At 47.5% G+C, this 12,805-nt stretch overlaps 1 protein-coding gene across 3 annotated transcripts in view; it reads left to right on the forward strand.

Moving 5' to 3' along the window:
• SLIT3 (slit guidance ligand 3) overlaps nucleotides 1–12,805 on the forward strand; it is a 645,016-nt gene that overhangs the window by 520,527 nt on the left and 111,684 nt on the right. For all 3 annotated transcript variants that reach the window (XM_033180336.1, XM_033180338.1, XM_033180337.1), the window contains 2 exons: nucleotides 10,974–11,117; nucleotides 12,429–12,592. In XM_033180336.1, coding sequence (XP_033036227.1) covers nucleotides 10,974–11,117; nucleotides 12,429–12,592 — 308 coding nt within the window. The remainder of the gene's footprint in view (nucleotides 1–10,973; nucleotides 11,118–12,428; nucleotides 12,593–12,805) is intronic.

Raw genomic sequence — 12,805 nt, forward strand, 5'->3', positions numbered from 1 at the left:
TATCTGTGTGTGTGCATGCATGTGCACGTTTGCTCTGTGACCATCACAATTCCTCTGGGTATTAGGAACTGATCTTGAGTGTCCTTTAAGCAATGGAGAAGACCAACTCTCAGAGAGGTACATGACTCTCCCCCAGTCACACAGCAGAATAGGTATGAAAACCGGAAAAGAACGTACATGGCCATGCCCTTCATTCAGAAACCTCCCAGCCCTCTGAATAGCACATGATGTATGTTTGCAGGGGTGTATGTGTGTCTTTTTAAAATCACCTCCAAGTCACAGGCAGTGAGGAAGAGGCCTGCACCTCCCCGCCTCCCACATGCAGTTCAGATGACCCACAGCATGGGTTTGCGGGCTGGGGCTCCAAAGCGGTGGCAGGCACAAGAGCAAAGAAGGAGAGAGGAACAAGGGATGCATCTTATGTGGTTGATGCCCAGGGATTCTTCAAGGAGGAAGTGAGAGTTTTCCTCCAGCCCTTTCTTCTCACATCTTTCCTCTACCTTTCCCATGTCCTTTAAGACTCAGCTCTGGACAGATTCTCCCAGAACACACAATAATGTGAATTATGTAGGCATGAGATGCCCAGCAAGTTTCCAGGGAGCAGAACTGTCATACCAGCAATGAGGCTTGTTTCAGTGAAGCTGAAAGCAAGAGAGAGAAAAGTCTCTTTCTCTGCATTTCCCTCATCTCTGCCTTCCTGTCTGCCCCACTCTGTGTGTCTCTGTGTGGGCACATTTCCGTTCAATGGTCCCAGCCTTTGGCGGGCTTTTAAGGCTGTGTGTTAGAATGACAGGCCAGGGCTCTGCAGGGAGATGGGTGTTTCACAGATGGTATTCTTTGCTTGTAGCAAAGAAACTGTACATTATAACTGCCACCATAAGGCTAGTTAACTGTAGTAGCTATTAATCCCTTGAAAGAAGAGTATCAATAGTATCCACCTTGAGGTGAATTTGGCAGTGTTGTGTTCCACCAAGCTGGTGTGATTTTCCTTTTATAATCTGTGTTTGTGTGCAGGAAGGAAAATGACTTTGCACAGATTAAGGAGACACAGAATGTGCATCACAGTGCCTAGCACAGTGCATGTATACTTAAAAAGATGTGTATCTCCAATCAAAGGAGACTGGTGGTTCCCTAGAGCTGAGTAAAAAGGGAGAAACTGGTCGATGATAGCTTAGGGATGCAGAGTTTCTTTTCAGGGTCATAAAAATGTTCTAAAATTGTTGGTGGTGATGGTTATATAACTCTGTGACTATACTAAGAAACTGTGAATTGTATACTTTGCATGGGTGAACTGTATGGTAGGTGAATTATATCTTAAAGTTGTTTTTAAAACTCAAAAAAAACTATCAAAAATAAATAAATTAAAAAAAAAAAAAAGATGTGTATCTCAGCTCCAAGCTGATAGTAGTCATGAGGTTAATAGAACTAACAGGAGTTTGCATGGGTTGGGAAGGCAACTCCAGTTTAATGTCACCATTTTGAGCAGATGGAATCAAGTAGCTTGGGTTAAAGAGGAAGCATCTCTCCTCTCTTGAAACCGAGTTGACACAACTCAGGCAGGCCTTACCAGAAAGAACCAGTCACTGGGACTCAAGTAGCTGTCACTGGGTTTTGACCTGCCATTGGGTGGTTGGAAAGCAGGCCCTGATTCGATCTAATTTAGTGTTCAGCCTGCTGTAGACTGCTGTAGTGTCCAGCCTGTTAGACTGGAGACACTGATAAGAAGGCTCTGATTAGAATACCCTGGTAGTCAGGGTAATTTTCCTCTCCTTTGACTCAGAGGCTCTTTGTGAGAGGTTTGCATTTTTTCTTCTCATTCCATCTCTCAAATTATGGGTACTCGCAAAGCTGAACTGCCTCTGCCACACGAAGTGGCCCTGGAGATTTCCTTGCTGGCACTTGCGGTGATGCTGGCTATAATAAAGTGGGTACATTGTAGTTGCTTCTCCTGCCTGCCTCCCCACTTCCCTTACTCCTTTAGACTTTTTGGCCATCCTATCAAACTTGCCCAGTCCGGTATGTACACAGCCAGCCTCCTGGGAGTTTTTCTTGGTGTGTTCGTTTGGGCAAATGCCCAAAATTCTTGGCCATTCTGGAGAGAATGTCTCCATTTTTTAGAGGCTGCAGTAAGTGCATCCACAAGGAACAAGCCTCAGCTGTCCTAAACATGATATTCTGTCCCTGGTCCCCTAGAGCCTCACAAGAGTTACCCCCTTCAGTTTAAGTTCCAAAATCTTAGCGTTCAAAGGAATCTCAGGGCTCCAAGCACAGCCTCCTACTTGGCTAGGACAGGAATCCCTCCCATGCACGCTCTCACAAATCCTCCTGTCACTCATTTGCTGATGGTTCCTCTGATAAGTCCTCACTGTTTAGTTGGAAGGTGAGAAAGCTCTTTCTTATACTAAACATCAGTAATGGTTTCTAGAAAACTCAGAAAAGTCTGTTATCATTGTCTTCAGATGTTTGAAAATAGCTAGTATGTCTTCCTATAATTAATCCTAAACGTGTTCAGTTCCTGCAGCCATTCATTGTATAAACACGCATTTATTGTTTATTACTAGCAACCCTTATTGTCTTTCGGGGATGCAAGGTAATCTGGCAGCTTCCATCCTTAAAACTGGCTGCTAGGAAGTGAGTTGGTGCCCATTTGGACACTAGGAAGGATGTTTAGAATTGAAATATCCCACATGGAGGCATCTCAGAACCCAAGGTGAGAACAGGACATATCACTTGGCACATGATCCCAACTCCAGGGGTGGGAGCAGCTCAGTTATTAGAGAAATTACCTGTCTTCCTCCTCACTGGAAGCTCAGGGTGAACGGTCTTGCTCCTCTGCATTGCCCTGCCCACCCAGGCTCATAGGCTTCTGGGACATCAGTGGAGATGGCGATCCTCTGTGGGCAGCCAGCCATCGTGCCCTGAGATCCCTCACCTTGTAGCTCAGAGGTCCATCCTCCCCAAAGCAGGAAAAGGCTCTCATTTCGTTGTTACAGCTCCCCTCCAGGGAGTAAGGAGCATTCATTTAGTGCTCGTCGATCACATGACATGCATAGGAAAGTCACTTAAGTGGGGAGGGCAGTCATTTGAGGTGGAAGCTTTTAAACCCGCTCCAGGTGGTCTTAAACCAAACCAGACTGTCTTTGGGCTGGAATAAGTTAAGACAACTCTAGCACCTGTTGTTTAATTGTTCTTGGAAGGCAGACAAGACCATTTGAGGCTCTCGGAGTTTGCCAAGCAACATGCCAATTACAGAGCAGTGAGCAAAACTTCACTCCCTATAGTTCACTTTTCCCCACCAGCTGTTTCACAAGAACTACTTCTGCTAATAATAGCAGCTAATGTTTATTGAATACTTAATATGCTTCAGGACCTGAAACTGCTAAGTGATTTCATGTGCATCATCTCATTTAATCTTTACCACAATGCTAAGAGGAAGGTATTGTGGAAAGGCCCATTTTACAGATTGGGAAACTGAGGGTTAAGTGACTTGACCATTGTCACTTAGCATGATGGAGCCAGGATTGGAACCTGGGCAGTCCATGCCTTAACCACAGCACATCCATCCAGAGACGTCTGCTTCACCCAGTCACGGAAAGATCTGCAGAGCCAGTTTTTTTATATGCAGAGCAAGAATTTCTCAATGGCTCAAGCCACAGAGAGGGTGCTGCTGAACTGCAGATCAACTCCTTTTGTTATGGCTCAGCATAATTCACGGCTCTGTGTCCGTGGAACTTTCTGTGGTTCATTGTCATCAGCCCTCTAATGTTTGCCCTGATCCCTGTGAGAGGATAGTCAAGGAGCTGCTTATGCTTAGAGACCCAGTCGAGGTGGGACAATGAGAATTCTCTCCAGCAGAAGAAGCAGACTGACTTGGCAATGCGTTCTTGAGGGAGAGGTTCTTCCTCTCTTGTGTACCTGGAAAGCCCTTGGGTAGACTTAAATTCTGAAATCCATGCTAGTCATTGAATGAATGGTTCACCCCATTTAAAGGACTGATTGGTAACCATGTGGCAATCAGATAGGCAAGTTACCACCCTAACAGTCATGAGGGAAGGAATGGGCAAGTCACCATAGGTGAGGTCACTTGATCTGGTAACCAAATCATAGTTCTCCCTCTCTGGTCTCTGGGAATCTCAGCTTTCATCTGTTTCCCTTAGGAAAACCCAGTGGCTTACAGCCCGTTCCTAGCACCCTCCTGTGTATCTGGGTAGAAAGAGGTCTTGTTTCTCAGACAGGCCACCCAATGGTGTTGCTGCATGCCTGGTTACTCTTGCATCAGGAATCGCCATGACAACCCACAGCCATTGACAAGCAGTGCAGTCACCAATAGGAGAGAAGGGAAGAGTCACTGTTGCCCCTAGTTGGGACTTAGAGGGCTCCTCCTGCTTCCCCTTGGGTGTTTAGCAAGATGTGGCCTAGAGCACCCATTTTCAAGCATGGAGAAGATTCTGGGCAGGGTCAGAATTCATGGCATCAGCTCTCGTTGGGTTCTTCCCCACATCCAGCCTCAGTAGGTTGCTGAAGGTCTAAATTAGTCCCCACATTTTATAGGGAAAGGATGATAACATAATGTTCTAAGGTGGGAGAGTGGCCATTATTACAATTAATAGATAAAGAAATTCAGGACGACAGAGGATTAATACTAGAGAAATAAAAAGAAGGAAGGCATATTAATACGTGAGGTTTGGCTCTATATCCTGTAGCTTAATTAGGGGTGCAGAATGGCTCCCCTAGTTGGTGTCCTCACTAAGGGTTCATGCCAATGTGTAGAGGTGATAACTACTTCCAGGGACACACAGAATACTTTTTTAAATAACAAAGAGCCTTTATAACCCACTTTTTATAAATTATCCTACTAAAGGAGCTAGAGAAAGGGTTATGCCGGATGCCTGTTGGTACCATCTTTCTCCTGTTGTGTATCTGCATCTGAGTGTTCGTGAAACAGAAACAGACGCCCCATCCCGGTTTTAGGAAAAGACGGCCCGCAGAGCATCTTTCTTGGCAGGAGCCTGGGCCCATCTTCTCATCCCACAGTCTTTTCCGGAAGAGCTTCATCCATTCTCCCGGAAGGGCCACTGCATTCTTTCTTGGCACCGGTTTTCTGAGGAGGCCTTGCTCTCTGGAGTTTGGAATATGCTTTTGGCATTTCTAGACAAATACCATAGAAGTGGGAGGAACAACATGACCAGTGTCCTCCACAGACCCTTGGTCAAGTGTGGAGAATATAAATGCTACCAGAATGATTGCACTGGGCCACTGAGTCAACATGTGAATTGCTGGAGTTGCCAAAGTGATTTTGATGCAATTGATCATTAAGCCTGACTCCAGATGTCTGTGTTTTCCAAACTTTGCACAAAAGGCCTGTGGGCTCCCAGGGGGAACCTTCATTGAAGAGTAGATCAGAGCAAAGGCAGTAGCTAACAGTGGGGCTCAGCGATCTTCTCCCCATGGGACTTTTCAAAAGCCTGGGTGTGGTGGGTCCTTTTAGTGGATCAGAATGGAGCTGGTTTTCCCCCTGTGGGCCATCTCCCCATGCTACCTGGACCCCAAATGAATGAAACTGGAAGCTGCTACTAGTGATGAGAACACCTGGGACTTTTCTGCACAGGCCAGCCCTGGTCCCCCTAGCAGAAAGACTTGAGTCACGAGGGTTCTCCCTAGCCCCGACATGGGCATTTCATTTTTCTCCTCCAACTCTAGCTTTTTGACTCCCAGTGGCTTCTGTTTTCTGCTTTGCTTTTCCTGAAGGCCACAGCTCCCAGAAAGCAAGATCTCTCAGCAGCACAGCTATGCTGGTTAGTCAATGGACTGAGTGCTAATACCTCTTGACATGGAACATATGTGGCAGCTGAAAGTGCTCTAAGGCAGGGGGTGGCAGAGGGCCTCCTAGAGCTCACACTTGGAAATAAATTTAGAAGGTGCTGTACATGCACTCTCACTCTCCAATGTGCCACTCTCCTTAATTTCCTCTGACGGGAGCTCGGCTCTTTTTGTTGTTGTTCTGCCTTATGGTAAAATCACCTGCTGCGTTAATGGAAGTGGCTACAAACAGGGTGCCTCCACCGCCTCCCATCAGCCTCAGATGGCTCCCTCAGGCCCTTAGTGTGAGGGGACTGGCTCTCAGGGCAGCATGATGATTGGAAACAAAATCTTTGGGCTATGATGGCATGAGTCCAAATACTGTCCTACCTCTTACGGGTTGTGGAACTTTGGTCAAAGTTATTTAAGCTCTCTGAGTCCCAGAAGTGTCACCTGTCAAAGGGAGATTAAATGGGGGTACCTGGCCTTGCGAAGTGTTTAATATGCATTACCTGTTAGGCCATGTGGCCCCTGCTGTTCACCTGGTGGTTGTGGTTCACCTAGTTGGATCATCTCAGCCTTCCCTCTCTTTTCATTTATATGATCTCCAAGGGTCCTTTGAGAGATAGATCTGGAGCAGGTGGCTCCAAAAGATCATTGGATCTGCATCTGGGGAAATACTGATGAACACAGAATTCACCAGGCAGTCCAGCCTGACTCACTGGACCCACCAGCAGATTGGGCTGAGGTGAGGTCTTTGGCTGGGATGTCACAGTTGTCAATTTGAGTACCAGGCAGCCTCTTGAATGAGGCCAGCTGGGACATCCCACCTTGCGTGCTGTTGCTATTATCTCTGTCCTACGGTTGTCCCCTGGCCTGCTCAGAGTGAGGGGAGCACAGAGTCAGGCATATCAGCTCCCACATCGGCATTCAGTCAGTGATCCTGAAGGGGAAAGCCTTGCCTCATACAGGTGCCAGCCACTCAATAAAGGACCTGCCACCTTGTGCCAATGAAGGCTTGATCAGCATCCCATGCTGAGGCTCCCTCCTGGGAGTCAGGAGGACTTCAGATGCCTCTGCACTCCCAAGAGGCAAGCAGGGTCTTCCAAACCCAACCAGACCTTTGTCCACCTGAAGCACACCCAGGGATGGTCAAGGCTAGCAAACATAGCTGCTCTTCACACATAGGGAAAATGGAAAAGAGAGTATAGACTTTAAATAGTAGATAAGAGATGGCTTTGGAGTGAAACAGGCTGGAGCTTCACTTATTGCTGGGCGACCTTGGTTGAGTCTGACACCACTCTGAACCTCAGTTTTCTTATCAGAATAACGAAGATAATCATAGTGCCGTTGTGAGGGTTAAATAAGATAGTGCCTGGAAACTGCCTGGGAAAAGCACACAGAGATGTAGTCTCTAGAGAGGATGCTGAATTACTATCATTTCACACAGCAGGTACACCACTGCTCCTGAAATGGGGATGAACCAGGACAGAGAAAGCATCCTGGAATCTCTGCTGCAAAGAGGGAGAATCCATCCCTCTGGTGAAAGAGGGAGGCCTGTGTTCAGGATTCCTCATAGAACTGCTAAACTTCATTTCAAATGTTTGTTTACTCTCTGTTTGCTCCATAATATGGTGCTTTTAAAATTCCCCTCCAGCTCTTGTCCATGTACCAGATAGTTAAGAGTTCCTTTCATGGAAGCCAGGCTGAGTTGACTAACTGCCAGCCTTCCTCCCAAAGGAAACAGGACACAGGGATAGGCTGTTAGATCTTGCTGATGCTGGGGACCAGTGAGGCTGTCCTCAGCATCTAATTCTGGATAAGCAGCTTAATTTTATCTCTCTCTGCACCTACGCACCTTGCCTGAGGGAGCCAAACATCCCGGGAGAGAATGAGTGACCAGAAGACTCTGCCCTTTTGTGTTTTCTTTTGCTCCATGCTTCATGAGCTCTGCGCCTTGGGCTATCTTTGCCTAGTAATTCTGCCAGCCTGGGTTGTTTTGGTGCCTTACATATTTGAAGTAACATCCCATGCTGAGAGATCTAGGAGCAATAGGAAACAAAGGAGCATCTAGATGAGAAAAAAAGAGCCTAAATAGGCCTCATGAGTGAGAAGGATTGCCAGCGTGGCATTCTGTTTGTATGAAGGCAAGTCAAGTTGCCATTTCTTTCTCCCCATGGCCATCGTCCTTGTCTAGTGCCTAATATGCCCTAGAACAAATTGCTACAATTGGGCTTATGAATCTGCACTGGGGTTGCAAACCTAAATGACCACTAAGGCAAGGAAGGTCAAGTAAACTAGTGAAGGAGACACAATAGGGAATAGTGAGGACTGTGGCGAATAGAGAGCATATGTCCTATCTAAAGGGGGCAGCTACTCCATGGCTGCCTCCAGGGAACCTAGGGTTGCCTGAGCTCCTGAATTTTGTTTTTCAAGAGAAAATAGAAATGTGGTTTGGTGTGGTGTGTGTGTGTGTGTGTGTGTGTGTGTGTGTGTTATGAAATTTTCCAATTTTTAAAACACAAGAGGATTGAATAAACGCATTTTATTTATGTGGCATGATGCAAAATGTTGCAATAAGGATTTCATCCTCAGGCCATTGGATAGGTACCTCTGACCTGTTGTGTACTGAATAGTTCAGTATTTCCTGACAAGATGATGTACTCAGAAGGCCCTGAATGTCAAGGTTTAGAACAAAACACTTACCATGTGTGTACTTTAAAAAAAAATCAAAACACTGTGTGTGTGAAGGGTCCGTTCCTGAGCCCTGGTTGCTGGGCCCTGTTGAGTCCTCCAGTTTTTCTCCCTGTTTCTCTGCTCTATCATATTTCCTTCAAATGCCCCCAAAATGCAGTGACATTGACTAAAATTTAATACACAAAGCATAGGAATTTGAATTTGCAGTGGGGAGGGATGTTGCAAAGAGTATAGACCGATAGGATGGGTAGATAAGACATTCATAAAGAAGAAACTGAGCCTTCTAGAGACCTCAATTATCGTAACCACTTCTCTCATGCTCCCTAGAAACATGTGTGACCTTGAAAACACCCGCCAAACTCTCAGCCTCAGTTTCCTCCCCTGTCACTTGTGAGTCAGGTTCTGAGAATAATGGGATGTTGGGAAAGCGCTTTGGAAAACACAGTATTCTAGCAGTATGAGCATTTTTTTTTCCACTGCCAGGCAGGAGGACATCTGTGTGAACCCTTGGGACCTTGCCCATTATTAGCCAGATTAAACAGGCAGTTCTTCTTCCACTTGTCACTGCCACAGCTGCTTGCCTGCACGCGGGGTGCACTGGGACCGTGGGAAGTATGGAGCCTGCAGCAAGGGAGAGGTGGCATGGGTGATTTAGCACCATGGACAGCCCCACCATTGCCAACTGCAGTCCTCCTGGGTCCTGGTATGGAGAGACTCCTGAGGCAGGCCAGCCTGGCATGGATCTCATGGGTCATTCCCCACCAGGGATGGGCTCAGCCAGCCTTGAAAGTAAAATTTTTGAAATTCAACATTTCTGCTGGTTAGTTTATTTTCCCCTTCCCCCAGTTTCATTTGAGAGGGGGTAAGAAATGATTTTACATCGACTGCAAGGCACACCTAGTCAGTCTAGGATCAGTAAAGGTAATTCTTAGGATCTCAGTGTGCTTGACTTGCCAGCCCTGCTCTTGAAAACTGCCTGTCACCCTCATGGCATCCTCTGTTTTCCCAGACTTCCACCCAAAGGGTAGCTTCCTATGATGCTTTTTTAGGGAGTCTGAAGAACTAAAAACAGCTTCCTCGTGGATAGGAAGGCTGACCCTGGAAGGGGTGAGGGATGGGTGCTGCCTTAGAGAAGTGAGAGCCTTGAAGCTGCATGTGGAGTTTAGTATACATCTTAATAAAGAATAAACACTGAAAAGAAAGGGAGGAATAAAATAGCTGTCATTGGTGCCATTATAGAGTTCCTAATCCTGTGTGGAAAGCAAATGATAAATATCCTAAAATCACAAATCGCGATGAGTGTCAGGAGGGAAATAAACAAGGGGATGTGAGAGATGAAAGCGGAGTGAGGGTCCCGTTGTAGATGAGGGGGTCAGGGCAGGCATCTCTGAGGAGGGAACATTTGAGCTACAGTGGAAAGCAGGAAAAGAAGGCAGCCCTTCTGAAAGAAGGTAAAGAGGGTGTTCAAAAGTCCTAGGGAAAAATCTGGTGTGTCTGAGGATCGAAAATGTGATGGGGGGCTGGGCGCAGTGGCTCACACCTATAATCCCAGCACTTTGGGAGGCCAAGGCAGGAAGGTCACCTGGGGTCAGGAGTTCGAGACCAGGCTGGTCAATGTGGTGAAACCCCATCTCTAGTAAAAATACAAAAATTAGCTGGTTGTTGTGGTGCGTGCCTGTAATCCCAGCTACTCGGGAGCCTGAGCCAGGAGAATTGCTTGAACCCGAGAGGTGGAGGTTGCAGTGAGCCGAGATTGCACCATTGAACTCCAGCCTGGGTGACAAGAGCAAGACTCCATCTCAAAAAAAAAAAAAAAAAATGCAGTAGTGGCACTCAAGGGTAGTGAGTTTGGGATGAGTGGGGTTAGGTTGAGGTTGGAGAAAGGGCCAAGGTCAAACCACATGGAGCTCTGTGCTCTGTGTGGGTATGCACACGTGTATATGACAGAATCCGTATGTATGCACATGTGCCTGCCTACACATAGATGCAGTTTTTCCAGGAGGACAACCTATAACTTTCATCAGATTTCTAGTAGGATCAGTGATCCAAAAGAACCGTAAGGAATTTTCTGAATCAAATTGCCCGTAGTCAGTCAACTAGAGCTCTAAAACAATTATGCCAAATGATTTTTTTTCCTTTCCGATTCCTGGAAGCTCTGAATCCTAAAACAGAAAGTGAAGCACTTAGGGTGACTTTTCAGGTCTTCCTTCAAGGTCATGGGTGCAAGAGCATGTGCCAAGTAAGAGCAGTGTGTGGCGTAGTATCTGTGGTGACAGTGTGTGCAGGTGCCCAGAAGTGTTTGGGATTTCAGTAGACACAGGAAGGCAGGTCTCTCTCTTTTTCTGGTCCGCAGCAGGAGCTGAAGGCTGCAAGGATGAGTGATGGGAGCTTTGCAGCCCATCCCCTGCAGATGCAACCCTTGCCCCGCAGGTCATTACCAGGATTAGTGAATTAACCAGGCTCTCTTCTGCTTGCAGCCTCCTCAATGCCAACAAGATCAACTGCCTGAGGGTGAACACGTTTCAGGACCTGCAGAACCTCAACTTGCTCTCCCTGTATGACAACAAGCTGCAGACCATCAGCAAGGGGCTCTTCGCCCCTCTGCAGTCCATCCAGACGCTGTGAGTACACTGCCTCGGGAGCCAGTGGGTGCCCAAGCAGCAGGAGACCCCACATGCCCATCATGGAAAACACCCAAATGAGGGCAGCATGAGCACATCCAGGAGGAGTTCTAGAACCTGCAGAAGAACTAGAACCTGAAGCTAGAATAATAAAAATAGGAATAGCTTATCAGTACCAAGCACTTACACTGTGCTTGACACCACACGGAGTACTTACCCTGTCTTAAAACCCTTAAGCCTCACAATGACTCTACTTGGTGCTGTTACTGTCCCTCATTTCTATGTAAGGAAACCAAGGCATAGAATGGTTAGGTAACTTCCTCAAGGTCACACAGCTAGTAAGGAGCAGGTTTCGAATCCAGGCGGAGGAGGTCCTAAGCTACCCTTGTAACCCCTGTGGTCAATGTATGCTGAGCAGACTCCATTTCTGCAAATAGCCCACCCCTGCCCGCCCTTAACCCCCTCCACCCTGCAAAACCAAGCCTCTGAGGTGGGCACTCTTCCTCTTTGGGAAGTATTTCCGCACTTCCATGCACTAAAGGTATTCATCAATATTTCAGTTAAATAGATGACCTCCAAGTACAGATTTCAGCCCAGTTTTTGATGGCTCCAGCCTCGGGCATAGACCTCGGCCCCATGCCCAGGTCTGCAATTAGCCTGGGGGCTTCTGGAGACCCTGTAAGTCATCTGGTGCTTGTTGCCCCTGTAGCCAGAGACAGGAACCAAGACACAGTAAGAGCAGCTGCTATATATTGACGCCGACCACGTGCCAAACACTGTGTTCGGTGCTTCACAGTTTTTCTTACTGAGCCAGGGGAAGCAAGACCCATGGTGCTCTTATGATGATAAGGATAATTACAACAATACCCGCTACTATATATGGAACACCCACCATATGCCAGGCGCCGTGCCAGCTGCTTTATGTGCCTGGTATCACTGAGCTTGGAGAAATAAAATGCATTCTACCCCAAGTGCAAACTCCAAGCCTGCGACTGGGTGTGCCTGTCAGAATTGGCATGGGTGAGAGTAGAAGCGATGGGTGGTGGATCCTGCCCCAGGTGGGAAGAGCTGGGAGACCGATTCCCCAGACCAGATGCTAGCTGCATCTGTGACTGTCTTTTGCAGACAGCGGGCCTCAGACCCCCTCTTTGAGCCCTGTCTGAAAGTAGCAGGCCCCAAGGCCTCCTGGGGCGATGAGGCGGGAGACCAATCCCTGCAGTGGATTGCCAGGGCCCAGCGCGAGGCAGGGTGGTGGTAGTGGAGCAAGACGCCATGGGTCACTCCTGATTAACAGCCCCATCCCTCTCGCAGCCACTTAGCCCAAAACCCATTTGTGTGCGACTGCCACTTGAAGTGGCTGGCCGACTACCTCCAGGACAACCCCATTGAGACAAGCGGGGCCCGCTGCAGCAGCCCGCGCCGACTCGCCAACAAGCGCATCAGCCAGATCAAGAGCAAGAAGTTCCGCTGCTCAGGTAATCAGGTTACGGGGCTGGGCCCCGCTTTCTGACTCAGAATGCAGCAGCCCCAGAGAGGCCAATAATCCAATCTGGAGGACAGCGAGCGCTGTAATGGTTCCTGGGGAGCATCTTTGCAAATTAAATTGGAGAAATTCAGTTAGCCCTGCAGAAAACCAATTACCTTATGGATTTAAAATAAAACACACACACACATACACACACAATAAA

This window comes from Trachypithecus francoisi, unplaced genomic scaffold, assembly GCF_009764315.1.
Source record: "Trachypithecus francoisi isolate TF-2019V2 unplaced genomic scaffold, Tfra_2.0 Lachesis_group2, whole genome shotgun sequence".
NCBI lineage: Eukaryota > Metazoa > Chordata > Mammalia > Primates > Cercopithecidae > Trachypithecus > Trachypithecus francoisi.